This window comes from Staurois parvus, unplaced genomic scaffold (genome assembly GCF_062004578.1).
Source record: "Staurois parvus isolate SC_StPar_1 unplaced genomic scaffold, SC_StPar_1.0 ptg000122l, whole genome shotgun sequence".
Classification (NCBI taxonomy): Eukaryota; Metazoa; Chordata; class Amphibia; order Anura; family Ranidae; genus Staurois; species Staurois parvus.
In genome coordinates this window covers 7,449,825-7,468,759 of record NW_028317918.1, presented here as the reverse complement: position 1 = coordinate 7,468,759, position 18,935 = coordinate 7,449,825, and the positions used below count along the sequence as shown (strand labels likewise).

At 44.9% G+C, this 18,935-nt stretch overlaps 1 protein-coding gene across 1 annotated transcript in view; it reads left to right on the top strand.

Annotated features, from left to right (window-relative positions):
- SCLT1 (sodium channel and clathrin linker 1) overlaps positions 1 to 18,457 on the top strand; it is a 295,900-nt gene extending 277,443 nt beyond the window's left edge. Inside the window, exon 22 of the mRNA XM_089672201.1 lies at positions 18,108 to 18,457. Within this exon, the coding sequence (XP_089528327.1) occupies positions 18,108 to 18,170 (63 nt within the window). The 3' untranslated portion in view covers positions 18,171 to 18,457. The remainder of the gene's footprint in view (positions 1 to 18,107) is intronic.
- Positions 18,458 to 18,935: the final 478 nt, after the last annotated feature.

Genomic DNA, 18,935 nt, shown 5'->3' with positions numbered 1-18,935 from the left:
CATTTCCATGATTTCTCTATGGTACAAACTAAAATTTCAGTTCTTCTCTCCCTCCCCGGTTTCTAAAGTCAAATGTACCAACAAATCCAGAAAATAGAAGATGTCTGTTACAGCCACTTGACCGTCTATTGTCCAAGGAGTGTTCACGGAATGGCCTGCGGATGAAAGGTTTCAAGGGTTTTATTCAAACTTGTTCACAGTTCCAAAGCTAAATGGGGATGTAAGGCACATTTTAGACCTCATGGGTCTAAATCAGTTTATAAATGTCCGGTCCTTTGGTATGTAATCTGTTTGGTCAGTAGTGGCCTCCATCAACATCAAGGATGCATACCTGCATGTGCTGATATTTCTCACTCGCCAAAGATTTCTGCAGTTTGCAATAGAGGCTCTGCATTTTCAGTTCGTAGCACTGCCGTTTGGGCTGGCCATGGCTTCTCAAGTGTCTACAAAAGTTCAGTCTGAAGAAGGATGTGGCCCTTATAGCGCAGATCCTGGAACAGCTGGGGCTGGGTTCTCAACTTCGAGAAGTCGGCCCTGGAGACAGTACAAAGCCTGGAATATATTGGGATAGTCCTAGACACTGTTCAGGCAAAGGTGTTTCTGCCTCCAGGAAAATACTGCGCTCTGATCAACCAGGTCTGCAGTTTAAAGGCCAAGAGATATCCTTCAATCCGCCTCTGTATGAGGTTGCTATGGAAAATGGTGTCCTTGCTGGAGGTAGTTCCCTATGCGCAATTCCACTCAAGACTGCTGCAAAGGAATATCCTGGCCATTTGGAACAAGAAGGTTCTAGCCCTGGATTGCCATATGTCTCTGTCTCCCAAAGTACGGCAAAGTTTGAATTGGTGGTTGGTGGCTCAGGATTTGAAGAAAGGGAGATCCTTTCGGTCAGTGGTATGAAAGTTGGTAACCACCGATGCCAGCCTCTCAGGTTGAGGGACTGTCGTAGAGCAGGCCACAGTTCAGGGAATATGGTTTCCATAGGAAAGGGTTCTACCCATCAATATCCTGGAACTTCAAGCAGTACGGCTCACCCTGGGATATTGGACATCCAGGCTTCAGGGTTGCTCTGTAAGAGTTCAGTCCAACAATGCCATAGCAGTGGCATACATACATCACCAAGGCGGTACCAGGAACCAAAGGGCTCAGGAGGAGGTGAATCACATTCTGGCATTTGTCAGTGGTATTCATTCCCGGAGTAGAGAATTGGCAGGCGGACAGCTAGTTCCAGGGGAGTGGGTTTTCCATCCCAATGTTTTCAAGGCAACCTGCCAGCAATGGGGTCTCCCGGACGTAGATCTGTTTGCATTCAGGTTCAACCACAATGTCGACCATTTTGTGTCCAGGGTGAGAGACCCACGTGCAGCAAGAGTAGATGTCTTAGTGATTCAGTTTTCCCTAATGTATGCTTTCCCTCCAATTCAGCTTCTGCCATGTCTCTTACACAGCATTTGGGAGGAGCCAATTCCAGTGATATTGATTGCCCAGGAGGGCCTGGTACGCGGACATAGTGAAACTGGCAGTAGACGGTCATTGGTCTCTGCTGTGCTGGCTAGATCTGCTGTCTCAAGGACCTGTATTGCACCCAGCTTTATGGTCACTAAATTTGACAGCATGGCTATTGAGACCCAGATCCTGAAGGACAGTGGAGCATTGGATTCTGTCATCCCCATTATGTTGAGCCCTAGAAAGTTAGTTTCTAGGAACATTAATTACAGAACCTTGAAGGCTCACATTTCCTGATGTGAGGTCCAGAGATGGTATCCACAGAAATATGTGATTAGTAGGATCCTGTTGGTTTTTTCAACCAGGTCTGAAAAAGAAATTGGCTGTAAGTACTATGAAAGGCCAGGTTTCAGCCTTGGCTATTTTTTCCCAGAGGCCCATTGCATCTCACTCTTTGGTTCTATATCTTTTTGCAAGGAGTGATGTGTATAGCTCCTCCTGTCAGGCTACCTTTAAGTCCTTGGGACCTAAACTTTGCAGAAACCACCATTTGAACCTATTAGGGAGATTCCACTAGTCCTGTTGACTCGGAAGGTTTTGTTTCTAGCGGCAATCACTTCTGGAAGAAGAGTGTCGGAGCTGGCAGCTCTTGTAGAGAACCATTTCTGGCTTTGCATTAGAATAAGGTTGTGTTGTGACCTCAACTGTCTTTTTTTTTTACCAAAGGTGGTTTCTAGTCTTCATCTCAGTCAGGACATTATTCTACTTCATTCTGCCCTAGGCCTTAGCCAGCGAGGGAGAGATCGCTGCATAAGGGTCTTCCTGAAAATGACGACACGGGTCAGGAAGTTGGATGCTTTATTTGTGCTGCCTGATGGGCCCAGGAAAGGGCAGGTGGCATCCAAGGCATCTAATTCACATTGGATCCGCCAGTTGATCATTCAAGCTTATGGTTTGAAGGGTAAGGTCTCACCCTTTTGGGTAAAAGCACTCTCTACCAGAATGGTGGGGACATCTTGGGCGATCCACCATCAGGTGTCAGTTGCTCTGGTTTGCAAGGCCACTACATGCTCTTCGGTTCACACATTCACAAGGTTCCTTGTCCTGAGAGATTGTTGACAGTGGCTATCATGGTGTCACCCTCCCCTCAAAATTTCTTTATTGCTTTAGGACATTCCACATAGTCATGAATACCCAGCTCTGTGTCCCGCAATGTACAATAAAGAAAATTGGATTTTTTTTTTACATACAGTACTTTGAAAAAGTATTCATACCCGTTAAAATTATACACGTTTTGTCATGTTACAGCCAAAAACGTAAATTTATTTTATTGGAATTTTATGTGAAAGACCAACATACTGTTCAATCCATCATTTGAAAATGGAAAGAGTATGGCACAACTGCAAACCTACCAAGACATCGCCGTCCACCTAAACTGACAGGCCCGGCAAGGAGAGCATTAAGAAGAGAAGCAGCCAAGAGGCCCGTGGTAACTCTGAAGGAGCTGCAGAGATACACAGTTCAGGTGGGAAAATCTATCCACAGGACAACTATTAGTTGTGCACTCCACAAATCTGGCTTTTATGGAAAAATGGCAAGAAGAAAGCAATTGTTGAAAGAAAGCCATAACAAGTCCCATTTGCAGTTTTCGTGATGCGGGGGACAAATCAAACATGTGGAAGAAGGTGCTATGGTCAGATGAGACCAACATTGTATTCAGCTCCCTTGGGTCAATACTTTCTACAACCAGAGTAAAATAAAGCGGGACTCGGCGATCGCTTGATAATGGAAGCAGCTGGTACACTAAAAAGGAAACCATATACCTTCTAAAATGACTAGTAAAATTGTAAAAGTGCAGCGCTTGTAATAAGACTGTATAAATAACTGGATGATATCCAAATAAAGTGCTTAGTAATATCAAAATAAAGTGCTTAATATCCGGATAAAGTGCTTAGTAAATCAATCCCATAGGAAATAAATAATAAACGACATTCCAATCAATTAATAAATAATTATTAATGTCCAGATAAAGAAATAAAGAGGGTAGGTGACAGTCTGATGGAATGGGGTAGTGAGTTCCAGAGGATGGGGGAAGACCTGGAGAAGTCCTAGAGTCGGGCATGGGAGGAGAAGACCAGGGAACTGGAGAGTAGGAGGTCTTGTGAAGAGCGAAGAGTACGTGTTGGGTGGTATTTGGATATCAGGTCGGTGAGGTAGTTTGGGGCAGTATTATGAATAGCTTTGTACGTCAATGTTAGCAGTTAGTATTTTATGCGTTGGGCAATCGGAAGCCAGTGGAGGGAATGACAGAGGGGGGTGGCGGATACGGAGCGGTTGGTAAGGTGTATGAGTCTGGCCGCTGAGTTCAGGATAGACTGAAGCGGGGATAGTCTGTGGTGAGGTAAGGCGATGAGGAGGGAGTTGCAGTAGTCGAGTCGTGAGATAATAAGGGAGTGAATGAGTTGTTTAGTAGTGTCTGGGGTTAGGAACAAACGTATTTTGGAGATGTTGCGGAGGTGGAGCCTGCATGAATTTGCCAGTGATTGGACATGGAGCTGGAAGGATAGATTGGAGTCTAGAGTGACACCTAGAACTTTGGCTTGCATGGTGGGACTGATGGTGGCGTTATTGGTCGTGATGGAGAGGTTAGGGGGGGGGGCGCGGGCTGAGGGGAAAACTAGGAGCTCGGTTTTGGAAAGGTTTAATTTGAGGAAGTGGAGTGATATCCAGTCTATGTCGTTCAGTAGGCAGGTGATACGGGTGGAGACTGAAGGGGTGAGGCGAGGGGTAGAGAGGTAGATTTGCGTGTCATCGGCGTAGAGGTGGTAGTTGAAGCCGTGGGAGTGTATCAGTTGGCCAAGGGAGAAGGTGTAGATGGAGAAGAGAAGGGGCCTGAGGACAGAGCCTTGGGGGACCCCAACAGAGAGGGGGAGAGAGGGGGAGGTGGCAGCGTTACAGGTAACACTGAAGGAGCGCTGGGATAGATAGAAGGAGAGCCAGGAGAGAGCGGAGTCTCTGATGCCAAGAGAGTATAGTTTTTTAAGGAGGAGGGGTGGTCAACTGTGTCGAAGGCCGCGGAGAGGTCGAGGAGTAGGAGGACTGAGCAGTGGCCATTAGCTTTGGTGGTTAGCAGGTCATTGGTGAGTTTGAATAGGGCGGTTTTGGTGGAGTGTAGGAGACGGAAGCCAGACTGTAGGGGATCAAGGAGGTTGTTGTCGTTGAGGTGGGAGCTTAGGCAATTATAGACTAAACGCTCAAGGAGTTTGGATGTAAATGGCAGCAGGAAGTTGGGTCTAAGGTTGTTCGGGTCGGTGGGGTCCAGGGAGGGTTTTTTGAGTATGGGGGTGATGTGCATATGCTTTAGGGGGGAGGAGAATGCGCCAGTTGAGAGGGAAAGATTGAAGATGTGGGTGAGGGAGCGTAGGATGGAGGAGGAGGGTGCCCGGAGGAGTTGTGTGGGGACAGGGTCAAGGGGGCAGGTGGTGAGGCGGGCTTCGGAGAAGACCTTAGTGACCTCTTCAGTGGTAGCAAGGTCGAAGGAGTGGAGTGTTGGGGGGGTTTTAGTGTGCGGGATGTTAGGTGGGGTGGGGGTCTGGGCAGTTGCAAGGTCAGAGGAGGGGAGTGTTGAGGGGGTTATCATGGGAGGGAGGCTAGGTGGAGTGGAAGTCTGAGCATTGGCAATGTCCCTACGGATTGCGTCGATCTTGTTATGGAAGTGGTTAGCAATCTTCTGGGTGGTGAGTGAGGTACAGGGTGGAGGTGGGGGGGGGAGAGTAGGGAGTTAAAAGTGGAGAAGAGCCGGCGAGGACTGGAGGAGAGGGTATTGATGAGGGTTACGAAGTAGGCTTGTTTGGCAGCGTGTAGGGAGGAGGTGTATGTGAGGAAGGCAGATTTGTATAGGGTGAACGCTTGTTGGGATCTGGTTTTGTGCCATAATCGCTCCAGCGCACGACTGCGTCGTTTAAGATTCTTGGTGTGGTCGTTCTGCCAGGGTTGAAGCAGTCGGGGTCTAATGCTACGTGTGGTTAGGGGTGCTAAGGAGTCTAGGGCGGCTGACAGCGAGTTGTTAAAAGCAGTAGTGGCCTGGTCAGAGCAGGACAGTGGAAGGATACTGTCGTAAAGTCGGTCAGCTGCAGAGTGGAGAGGGGCAGGTTTCAGAGGTTACGGCTGGTGATGGTATGACGTTTGGGGGGGAGGTGTTTGAAGACGGATAGACGGAGAACATAATGAGGTTGTGGTCAGAGAGAGGGAAAGGGGTGTTTGTGGGGGGTGCAGAGATGAGAGAAAACAAGGTCCAGGGTGTTCCCGTCGGAGTGGGTGGAGGACTGTGTACACTGTGTAAGTGCAAAAGAAGAGGTTAGGTGGAGGAGTTGGGATGTGGCCGGGTTATTGATGTTGATTGGGATATTGAAGTCTCAAAGGATGATGGTGGGTAGCTCTGAGGAGAGGAAGAAGGGTAACCAGGCGGAGAAATCGTCGAGGAAGCGGGATAGGGGTCCAGGAGGCCGATAGATTACTGCAATCCTCAGTGGGGTAGGGGAGAATAGCTGGATGCAGTGGGCCTCAAAAGAGGAGAAGGATAGAGAGGGGGGGGTTTGGGAGTACCTGGAAGGTGCTCAGTGGTGACAAGAGCATGCCGACCCCACCACCTCTACGACCGCTCGGTCTGGGTGAATGGGTCCAGACGAGACCTCCATAGGAGAGTGCTGCAGGGGAGGTAGAGTCAGTGGCTTGGATCCAGGTTTCAGTGACCGCTAGGAGGTTGAGGGAGCGGGAGATAAGGAGGTCATGGATGGCGGTGAGCTTGTTGCAAAGCGATCGGGCGTTCAGGAGTGCACACGAGAATGGAGGGGTGGTTGTGTAATATATATATAATAGTCCCAATAAATGTAAGTGATTTGGATATGAACTAATAAATCTTGTTATCCCAGTGGCATATAAACAACTATTCCGGTGACGTGCGGGGTATGGTAAAAATGCACACTCACCAGATGCGCATTTTAAATGCGCAATGTATTAACCTCCCTCGCGGTATTCCCGAGTGTTAACTTTCAGTACCAAAAGCGGTAACCCCGAGCTACACTCTGGAATACACTGCAGCGTTACTCTGGGATCCCTCCAGCACTTACTTTGTCCTGTGCTCCCGCGATGTTCCCCCTGCAGCATCTCCGGCCATGTCCTCTGGCCAATGCCGGCATCTGTCTTCCAGGTTCTGTTCCCTGCGAGTGTCGGGACATACGGGGGACGGAACCGGCGGGAATTTCAAAAATGTAAAAATTTGACATTCACTCAATACACTAAAATCTGATAGCATTACATTACTGTATCACACCATTTCACATACATTTTTTCCCTAGTGCTTTGTCCTGAGCCCTGCCTGTATTTTTACCGTTCTTTCTGCCTGGAAACTGAGAAGCGTCCATGGTGTCCAAAAAGCGTCCCTTTATGTCAAAAGCGGTTTTAGAACAGCTAGAAAACAGCGATAGTAAATTAGAACCACTTGCAGAATTGAGTGATAATGATTCGTGGGGAAATTCGTCATCAAACACTGAAAACAATTTTGCAACTAAGCTCAGTGATGTGCGAACTTGGCGCTCTATTTCAAATTTCAGTGTTTTTGGTTTGATTACATTATCGAATTAAAATGATTATTATAATATTGTTTGTTATGATTATTTATTATATTATAATTTATATTTTTGTGTTTCAAATTTTATCATACCCGGGATGTTTACTAGACTCTTGTCCGGACAGATTTCAGTGAGTTATTCCTAAGAATTACAGGCCTACAATAAAAAATGTGTTAATGTGTTGTAGTCAGACAGAGGTCCCCTTTCAGGTGGGATGAAATACAGCCTGGTGTGGATATCCCTCCTCTGGAGTCTGGGGTGGTTAGAAGTCAGCCCGAGGTCCCCTTTAAGGTGGGATGGAATACAGCCTGGTGTGGATATCCCTCCTCTGGAAACTGGGATGGTCACCTGGGTTCCTGGAGATTTTAAGGCTCAGTGCAGAGCAAAAAAGAAGGGTGCCCATAGTGTAATAATTGGTAATGCAAAAGGTTTATTGTGCAAATATTAAAATATCGAAACATCCATGGGATTAGGAGCAAATGCAGCACAAAGCTGCCAAATACACTGACCAGCTGGAAAGTCAAGATGGCCCCCGGACCTCCGTGATCCGGCGGCGTGATGTCACGGTGTGCTACTCCTCCTTTAAGGAGGATCCTTAAATACACTGCCCCAGTCTCAAGACTTTTGCAGACTCTAACAGGCTTTCTTCCAAGATTGTCCTGTATTTGGCTCCATCCATCTTTCCATCAACTCTGACCAGCTTTCCCATTCCATGCTAAAGAAAAGCATCCCCACAACATGATCCAGCCACCACCATGTTTTATGGTGGGGATGGTGTGTTCAGGATTATGTGCAGTGTTCGTTTTCTGCCACACATAGCATTTTGCGTTTAGGCCAAAATGTTTAATTTTGGGCTCAACTGACTAGGGCACCTTTTTCCACATGTTTGATGTGTCCCCCACATGGCTTCTCGCAAACTGCAAACAGGACTTCTTATGGCTTTCTTTCAACAATGACTTTCTTGCCACTCTTCCATAAAGGCCAGATTTGTGGAGTGCACAAATGGACAGATTTTCCCATCTGAGCTGTGGATCTCTGCAGCTCCTCCAGAGTTACCATGGGCCTTTTGGATGCTTCTCTGATTAATGCTCTCTTTGCCTGGCCTGTCAGTTTAGATGGACGGCCATGTCTTGGTAGGTTTGCAGTTGTGCCATACGCTTTCCATTTTCGGATGATGGATTGAACAGTGCTCCGTGAGGTGTTCAAAGCTTGGGGTTTTTTTTATAACCTATCCCTGATTTAAACTTATCCACAACTTTATCCCCGACCTGTTTATTGTATTCCTTGGTCTTCATGATGCTGTTTGTTCTCTAATGTTCTCTAACAAACCTCTGAGGGCTTAACAAAACAGCTGTATTTATACGGAGATTAAATTACACACAGGTGGACTCTATTTACTAATTAGGTGACTTCTGAAGGCAATTGGTTCAACTAGATTTTAGTTAGGGGTATCAGAGTAAAAGGGAAGGAATACAAATGCACGCCACACTTTTCAGATATTAATTTGTAAAAAAGTTTGAAAACCATTTATTATTTTGCTTGCACTTCAGAATTATGTGCCATTTTGTGTTAGTCTATCGCATAAAATCCCAATAAAATACATTTACGTTTTTGGTTGTAACATGACAAAATGTGGAAAATTTCAAAGGGTATGAATACTTTTTCAAGGCACTGTACTCATCTGTAAAATCCATTTCTTTGGAGTACATCACGGGACACAGGCAAATAGAGGGCATAGGTACACTGTGTTGTTTATTGGGCATGGCTTAAAGGGCTGTAGTTAAAAAGGTTCTGAACCTACTAATTCTGCGTACTGACCATGGCCACATCATGTTCTGTGAGCAGAGGGCATTGGTCCTTTATGCCGTCACTTATACAGTTCCTCATGGTGGAGTGTGTGCAGCCAGCTGTGTGCACATTGAAGAATCAGCCATTAGCTCTCATTTAGCTGGGTTCCCTGTTAAGAAACACCATTTCTTAGTGAGTAGCTAAACACCCAAGACTACTCTCAGTATATGGACAGCCCTTACCCCTTGTCTGCACTTCCTTCCAGTCACACTTCCTGATCCAGCACCATGGCTCACTGTGCTACACTGTATTGACACATGTAGCTTTGCCACACACTGCACCTCTCTTTTCTTAAAGGGCCATGTTATGAGCGAGCAGCAGTGTCTACAAATGTGTATGCTGCTTCTGTATTATACAGCAGTGCCCTGGATTTCAGGGCCTATTACCAGGGGTCTCAGTGTCTGAGAAGCATTGCCCCAGGAATATTATTCTCGCACATCAGCTTTGACACATTTAGTCATAAGTGGGCGGTGGGAGAGGATCATTTCCAATTCTGAATCTGGTGCCTTTTGTTTACTACTCTTTTGGCTCAAGTGTCTAAACGTATGCAGCTTCCTTCTGGGTGGGATTCACTGCACATGTGCACCATTTTGGTATCTCTGAACCTCGGACGTTTCTTCTTGGCTTCGTGCTGCATTCAGTGACCAAGGCAGTTCATGAGTGCAAGAGGAGGAATGCAATGGAGCCCTTAATGTACATGCGAAGAAGGTCTGTACTGCTGCCCGAAAATTGAGTTAAATTACTTTTCAAGATTCTCCTTAAACCCTTCAAGGGCAGCCCACTCCTCTTGTTTGTCAAGGAAAGAAATTTTCAGCTGTCTAGTCTGAATGTATAGGTCAGTAATCAGGAGTGTTAGGGTCCTCAGCCCTCAGGGGCCACAAGCAAGCATTCTCTCCCCCAAACTCTGTCTTTGCTTTTCTGCTAGCAGCAGCTGCTGTTACCTATTCGGGTTTCAAAAGGTGAGGATAGTGCCTTATCCAGTTCTGAGGTCTCTACACATGAGGGAGTTCAGAATACTAACATATCTCCAAAGGTTAAAGTGTTAGGTCATATTTTCAGGGAACAAAAAGGTGAACTAACTTTCTACACCCTCCCCACCCCTGCTCCCCTCTGTCCCTGCTGCACTTACCTATGTGGATGATACAGTTTCACCATCCACGCAGCCTGGTGCTGCAGTCCTGAAGTTTGAAAACTGTGTTGTTCTTTTTCTTTCGCTAGGAATGCCAAGATGGATCAGAGTGATCCTGATTGGTCAGCATTGTTACATACCATTTTAGGCAGAAAGTTTTGTTCCAGTCCTGTCCACTGCAGACATCCTAGGCATGGAAAATCTGCAGGCTGACTTCCTCAATGTCTGGACTCCAGAGAGTGGTCTCTTTACCCCAAGGTGTTTCTAGACCTCTGTTGGAGGTTGGGGATGCTGGACATGGACCTTCTGGTTTCCAGGTTCAGCAACAAACTGGTTTGCCTCAAGATCTAGGGATCCTCTGACCTTCGCAGTAGATGTCCTGGTGAATCTGTGGGATATGTTCAGCTGGATCAGTGCCTTTCCTCCTCTAAAACCTCATCCTCACCTCCCTGGTAGGATGGAGATGGAGGGAATTCACGTGATTCACATTGCTTTGAACTAACCAAGGCAGTCCTAGTATGCCAACCTCATCAGGCTTCTGGTAGACTGTCCGTGGGTCCTCCAAGACCTAGATCTTCTGTCCCTAGGGGCCTTCCTAGTTAAATTATGCTTTTGTTCTTTAAAGCTAGGAAGTTGACATCTTGCAAACTCTACCATTGCACCTGGAAAGCATATTTCTTGTGCGAGGCCCGGAAATTCCATCTCAGGATGTACGCTATGGGAAAAACCATTGAGGGTCAAATTTCTGCACTAGCAATTCTCTTTCAGAGGCCCCTTGCCACTCACTCTCTTGTGAAGGCCTTTGTACAGGGTGTTGCTCACATTTTTTCTCCTTTACATTCCCCAGTGACTCCATAGGAGCTCAACCTGGTTCTTTTGGTTGTTCAAAAACTATAGAGATATTCCTCCATTTAACCTTACCGACAAGGTTGCCTTTCTCATCACCATCACTTCTGTGAGGTGAGTTTCTGCTTAGTTAGCCATAATCTGTAAAGAATACATTTGGCAGTTTTAATCTGTAAAGAATCCATTCTTGTTCTACACAAGGACAAGGTTGTTTTGAAACCCAAGGCCACTTTTCTTCCCAAGATAACCAGGACATTAGTTTACCATCTCTCTGTCCTGCTGTTATACATCCTAAAAGAGTTCCCTGTATTCCCTGGATGTGTTACACACTTTTTGGGTTTGTCTCTCAGCTGAGTTTTTCATTCCTGAGGGTCCCGATAGGGGACAGACTACTGCTCGTTCCTCTTTCACTAGGTGGATTTGTCAGCTCACCATTCAAGTTTATTACCTAACGGGCAAGTTCCCTCCTTTCCCTGTCAGAGTGCACTTCACTAGATCAGTTTGTGCATTTCAGCATCAGACATCTGTTGCCCACATCTTCTCCTATTCAAATGTTAAGTGCTGTTGGCTTCCTTAAGCCAACTTTGTTAACCCACTGTTTTTTTGTTTTTTTCTTTGCAGGTCTGTTAGCCTTTTTTTTCTGGTGCACAAGGCTGACATACCAATATTTCAGAACAGTATTCTGTGTCCCGTAATGTACGACTTGGAATATAGGGATTTTATCTTAACTGTAAATTCATTTTCTTGGAAGTGCATTCCATCTGTTCTTATGATCCACTCCTGTCATTGCTTGATATCAAACTGTGGCATGCTGGTAGTGGGAGAAGTTACACTATACTGGGCTGTCCTTACAGCTTTGCTTTGCCAGTGTCTAATTCCCCTTATGTTATGTTTAATAATTCATTTTTAACTGTTTTTTTTTTCTAATTTTATTTGTGGCAATATCATTTTTCCAAAGACTAATGTACCATTTTTTTGTACCATACCTAATTTACTGTGTTGATTGTACCTGTCACAGGGACAGGAATTGAGGGGATAAAATGTAAATTGCAGCGCTGACAAATGAAAGGTTCCAATGATACAGATGCACAAACAATATGGTAAAATAAAAATGAAACTGAAATGCAATAAAGTTCTGTGAAGGTGCTCTCTGCGTTCCCAGTGCATATGGTAGAAATGCGCACTAACCAGAAGCGTATTCAAAATACGCGGTGTGTAATTATCCTGAAGATCCCCCTCTCTCTGGTCAGAATATGGACTGGAACTGGAGAAAATGAGGAAGAAGCGCCCTCGTGTGGTGAAGATGGGATCCAGAAAGCCAGAGATCCCCTTCCAGGGATGTGTAGCTAGGAAATCCTTGATGGGCCCTCGTATGGTGAAGATGGGATCCAGAAAGCCAGAGATCCCCTTCCAGGGATGTGTAGATAAGAAATCCTTGATGGTAAAAAACTTTTCCCCTCCCTGGAGCTGGTGGATCACATCAGGGCTCTGAAATTTGAAAAGCTCCTCACAGGAGACCGAGGGAAATACTCATAGTGTAGTAGATAAGTAAAATCTTTATTAGAGTAAGTACAGCAGGGATGCAATGAATCGCAGTGTCAGGTAAAACATGAATGACTGACCATCCAGTATCTAAGATGGCCGCCGGGCCTCCACGTGGCACCGGCGGCTCCAACTGACGCGTTTCGTGCGCATGCACTTCTTAGATACTGGATGGTCAGTCATTCATGTTTTACCTGACACTGCGATTCATTGCATCCCTGCTGTACTTACTCTAATAAAGATTTTACTTATATACTACACTATGAGTATTTCCCTCGGTCTCCTGTGAGGAGCTTTTCAAATTTCAGAGCCCTGATGTGATCCTCCAGCTCCAGAGAGGGGAAAAGTTTTTTAGCTTCTTCCTCATTTTCTCCAGTTCCAGTCCATATTCTGACCAGAGAGAGGGGGATCTTCAGGATAATTACACACCGCGTATTTTGAATACGCTTCTGGTTAGTGTGCATTTCTACCATATGCACTGGGAACGCAGAGAGCACCTTCACAGAACTTTATTGCATTTCAGTTTCATTTTTATTTTACCATATTGTTTGTGCATCTGTATCGTTGGCACCTTTCATTTGTCAGCGCTGCATTTTACATTTTATTCTATTTTACAAGGTTTTATATGGTTTCCTTGAATGTCCAGCTGCTTTTTTTTAGAGCGCTCACTGTAGCATTTTACTATTAAGGAATTGAGGGGAAGTTGCCTCAGTAGGAGCACAGAAAGCATTACAACCATTCAGAGATTCTATCTGCTCCGCTCTCATGTTAAATGTTCAGTAGAAAATGAGTACTAAAATAAATAGCCAAAATGTCACTCTTGAAGTACAGTATGTTAAAATGTAAGCCATACAGAAATGTCTCTATAAAGAGTTTCTGCCAAATGCAGAACCACATTCAAGGATTGTTTTATGCTTAGGATGCATATAATTTTTTTTCTACTTGCTAATTAACACTTTCCAATTACAGAAAGACATGCTGTAAAACGAATGGCAGAATCATGCACATACTAATTATAACAATTTATCTAATTATTTTAATTAATAAAATGAGGGCTCATTATGTGAAATATTATAAAGTCAGTCTACCCCAGCCTAATACATTGCATTGTGGTAAGTGAAAGGGCAGAGCTCATGATCTGTTTTTTCTAATTGACCTTGCTCAGGTTTAAAAGCACCCTGGTAGCTTAGAAGAGGGTTCAGGAGAAAAACAGTCATATACTGGTACACTATATTGCCAAAAGTATTGGGACAGCTGCCTTTACATGCACATGAACTTTAATGGCACCCCAGTCTTAGTTCGTAGGGTTCAACATTGAGTTGGCCCTCCCTTTGCAGCTCTAACAGCTTCAACTCTTCTGGGAAGGATTTCCACAAGGTTTAGGAGTGTCTATGGAAATATTTGGCCATTTTTCCAGAAGCACATTTGTGAGGTCAGGCACTGATGTTGGACGAGAAGGCCTGGCTCGCAGTCTTCACTGTAATTCATCTGAAAGGTGTTCTGTTGGGTTGAGGTCAGGCTGTCTACAAGCTTTAGGAGCGTGTCTATGGGAATGTTTGCAGGGAAAGAGGATGAACACCGCTCATACCCATCCGTAGGAGTCCTGTAAAGACACTGTAATGTAGAGGTTCTCAGCCGTCACTCCGGCCACACCCTCTGACACATTTCAGCCTGCCCATAGGGGGCTTGGTCACAGAGGCTCTGTGACCAAGCCCCCTATGGGCAGGGTGAAACACATCAGAGGTTTTGGCCGGAGTGATGGCTGAGGCCATCCACATTACAGTGTCCTTTACAGGACTCCTTGGGATGGATATGAGCGTCCATCCTCTTTCCCTATACACTGCTTAGTTTCTGGTATAACTTGGGATGCTGCTCCCCTTTTCCCTGGCGGCATGGTGATCATGCTTTGAGCTACGCCATATGTTTGCTCTATGGGAATGTTTGACCACTCTTCCAGAAGCGCATTTGTGAGGTCAGGCACTGATGTCGGACAAGAAGCCCTGGCTCGAAGTCTCTGCTCTAAATCATCCCAAAGGTGCTCTGTTGAGGACAGGACTCTGTGCAGGCCAGTCAAGTTCCTCCACCCCAAACTCGCTCACTCATGTCTTTATGGACCTTGCTTTGTGCACTGGTGCGCAGTTATGATGGAACAGGAAGGGGCCATCCCCAAACTCTTCCCACAAAGTTGGGAGCAGGAAATTGTCCAAAATATCTTCGTATGCTTACGCCTTAAGAGTTCCCTTTACTGGAACTAAGAAGCCAAGCCCAACCCCTGGAAAACAACCCTACACCATAATCCCCCCAAAATCCACCAAATTTTACATTTGGCACAATGCAGTCAGGCTAGTACCGTTCTCCTGGCAACTGGCAAACCTAGACACGTCCATCAGATTGCCAGCCAGAGGCATTATTCGTCACTACAGAGAACACACTTGATTTTATACACCTGTGGCCATGGAGGTGATTGGAACACCTGAATTCAATGATTTGGAGGGGTGTCTCAATACTTTTGGCAATATAGTGTACCTTCTGGTGCCTGGTTATAATTTTTTTTTTTTGTTTAATCAAGATTTTTGCATGACTGACTGATCATTAATTGGCAGCTGTGATAATCTGAATCACTACTCTTCACTTATTATTATAGCACAGCCTTGCCTCTCAAGGACTTGATTAACACAACAGTTTGTTCAGTTTTCCCTACTTAATCAGTCAGGTCAGTTTTCAACAAAAAGCTCAGACAACAAACTGGTTAGCCTGCATGGGGGCCTTACAGTGCAACACTGAGCTAACATATCTGCTTTTGTCTCCTCTGGTTCCTCCCTCCTCATCAACATGGTGATGGAATTATTTAAAAAATTATTTCAGTTTTCATTACATATGTAGCACTACCCCCTTGGGAGTCACTGAATATTTGGGTCCCCCTGTAGTCCTACACAGCCAGACTTACATCCAGGAGACAGCAACCAGTCCATGTGCTTGGATTTGTTGGGGACTTTATTAGGGGAATTGAACTTGGATGGGGTAAGGGGGGGTGTATGTGATGCCCAAAAGGAATGACAACTGAGGACAATCTTCCCGGAACTATGTACAAGTTTCTTTAAACAGCAAAAATTATCTTCTGGAGAGCTAACAAGCGTCTCCTGGTGTACCACCCCAGATACTCCTTTATCCAGCTGTACTGGGTGAATCCCTGGGCAGGGGATCCAGTGCCTGTCATTTTAAATAGAAAACAGTCCCAGGTAGCACGCCAATCTAGTTTCCAGCCAGAGTGCCACCCCCCGCCTCTGGCCAGAGTGTTCAGGTCCACTCACCCAGTCCTCCGTCCGTGAGCCGATGGGTTGGTGGCCGCTCTCAGGCCTTCTGCTGGGCCACTCCCTCCCCTCTCCACAGATTGTCCTCCCTCTCCTCTCCACAGATGGTCCTCCCTCTGGGGGCCGATGCCCCCTCATGCTGAGCCTTCATGATTGAATGCACTGAAATCCAATGAATTAAAAGAGTGGGTCAAAGACAGTAAAGCTGGGTAGGAAAGAGCTAGATGATGCTGGGCATCCTCCAACCAACTGAGGTAGGCTTTATCAGATGTGCTGCAGCTTCTAATGCACATTGTGAGAAACATACAGTGAATTAGAGTAAGCCATTACAGTACAGGAGAGAGGAATCGGTTTGAATGTAAAAATGTTTTCAGGGGTTTTTTTACTTGTATTTTCTTCTTGTTCTCAGTAAAACACTATCATGTTTCTTTTATTCACGTTTCTTCACTTTGTGCACTTCTTGTTCCTCACACTTTCTAAAATAAATTGCTGATTCAACTGCCATCGTTGTACGCCCAGTAGTTTGTATGCACTCAGAAAAGGTAGTGTTCATGTTTTCCCTAACCTGGTGCAACTGCTAGTCTAAAAAGTTTCTTTTTAAGATAGGCACTGTTCATATGACCCTAGATTTAATAAGAGTACAGTAGGTGCTGAACCACATCAGGACTTAATATTACAAGTATTTTGTACATATATTTGCAATAGGAATTACCAGCAATGCCACACTAGCATCCACTAGTACTGTAGTATATCAGACTCACCAATCAGCCATAACTTTATGACCCCCCCCCCCACCGAATGTTGAGTCGATCCCCTTTTTGCCATCAAAACAGCCCTGACCCGTTGAAGCATGGTCTCCAGAGAGACATCAACATAAGTGACAGGACCCAAAGTTTCACAGCAGAACATTGCCCAAAGCATCACACTGTCTCTGGTGGCTTGCCTGCTTCCCATACTGCATCCTGGTGACATCTCTTCCTCAGGTAAGCGTGCACACACACCCAGCGATCAACCCGATTTAAATGAAAACATGATTCATTAGACCAGGCCACCTTCTTCCATTGCTCCATGGTCTGGTTCTTATGCTCACATGCCCATTGTAGGCATTTTTGGCTGTGGACATGGGTCAGCTTGGACTCCCTAACTGGTCTACAGCTGCACAGCTCCATACACAATAAACTGTGATGCACGGTGTGTTCTGACACCTTTCTATGAGAACCAGCATTAACCACCAGTTTGAGCTACAGTAGCTCTTCAAGATCGGGCAGTACGGGTCCGCCTTCGCTCCCTATGTACATCAGTGAGCCTTGGCCTCCCCAAAACCCTGTCATCTGTTTTTCACTGTCTCTTCCTTGGACCACTTTTGGTAGACCCTGACCACTGCAGACTGGGAACATCCCACAAGAGCTGCAGTTTTGGAGTTGTTCTGACCCAGTCCTCTGACCATTACAATTTGGTCCTTGTCAAAGTCTCTCGAATCCTTGTGCATTGTTTTGCTTTCAACACATCAACGTCTTCAGGGATAACATGTTCATTTGCTACCTAAATACCACCAACTTTCAGATGTCATTATATATAGAAAGTATAAAGGTACTGCAAGCATCTACTATATGATTTTGATCAATAAAAAATTACTGTACCAGCAGTATGATTTTGCTCATCTTTTGTATACATTAGTTTATTTTCAAATTGTTAAAAGTTCATAAATGTTTAAAGAATATCATGATTTATTATGAAAGCTTGCTTCCTTAATAACTTAAAGTGGTTATAAAGGCTCAAGGTTTTTTTTACCTTCATGCATTCTATTCCTGAAGATAAAAAACATGTGTGCCCCCTTAATACTTATCTGAGCCCCATCGCGATCCATCAATGTGCACAAGAGCCTTGGCTCTCCGGGGACTCTCCCTCCTCATTGGCTGAGACAGCTGCGGGAGCCAATGGCTGCCGCTGCTGTTGATTACAGCCAGTGAGGAGAGAGAGGGACAGAGCCGGACCATAGCACTCTGTGTGAATGGACACATGGAGCTGCAGCTCGAGGACGAGCGTGCTTGGTTGCCCCCATAGCAAGCTGCTTGCTCTGGGGGCACTAGGAAGGAGGGAGGGGCCAGGAGTGCCAGCAAGGGACCCAAGAAGAGGATCAGGGCTGCTTTGTGCAAAACCACTGCACAGAGCAGGTAAGTATGACATGTTTGTTTGTTTGTTTTAAATTGCCTTTAATATCACTTTGGGTTAGCCAATAAAGGGCAGCACTTTAACTCCAAACTTTCTACATTAATTGATGGCTGACATTGTGCAATTCTCTACTACTGTGTGAAATTTGTGTACATTTATAATGTATTTGTATTTATTTTTCAGCTTAATCTTGTTGTTTCCCAGAGGAGAAAAGCTGCTCACAAACTGGACTTGGGAAATATCTAAAAATATCTGTACATCGGATATAATTGGGATTATATAACCTGCAGTGCCAGCGAGGAGGAACATAAAATTGATGGCTTCTTATCTGCAGCTCCATGGACAGCGATAAACACTCACACTTGAAATAGGGATGTTTTCAGTTTTAATGGAGATTTAAGATTTGATAGTTTTTTTTTTACTCAAAATTGCTTATGTTAAAATATGTTTTTTGTTTTTAAATTAAGCAAATTTATTAACAGTTTGTGCACTCATGTAATAAATATATTAAAAAGAATATTTTTTTATACATAGAGAAATGCATTCTGCCTTTGTTTTTACTTGTAGCCTTCACAACAATTAGATTAATTATCCTTCTATAAAGCACCATCATATTAGTATTCTTTTTAATAGAATATGAAGTAAAATAATTCATAAAGAATAAAAGGGGAAACAGGAGGTTTGAGGGTTCTACTCATTAGAGATTATATACTGTACATAGTAAGGATGCGGATGCTGATTAGCTGCTAATGCTCAAGGCTTCACATTCTGGGATGAGAACTAGAGCATCTGCTTCACTGTCAAGATGTGGACACAAAAGAAAACCTGTAGTGAGAAACCAGGCTTCAATTGCTGACATCTCCTAAAAATGCAAGTTGTCACACTGATTCTGTGGTTTAAGTGCTTTCTAAAGGACAGACTTGGAACACCTATGCAGGTCAAGCGCTCTGACATTCTAACCTACATGCTTTTGCCTGCGGTCACCCTTCAACAAAGTGCTTTCTAAAGGAC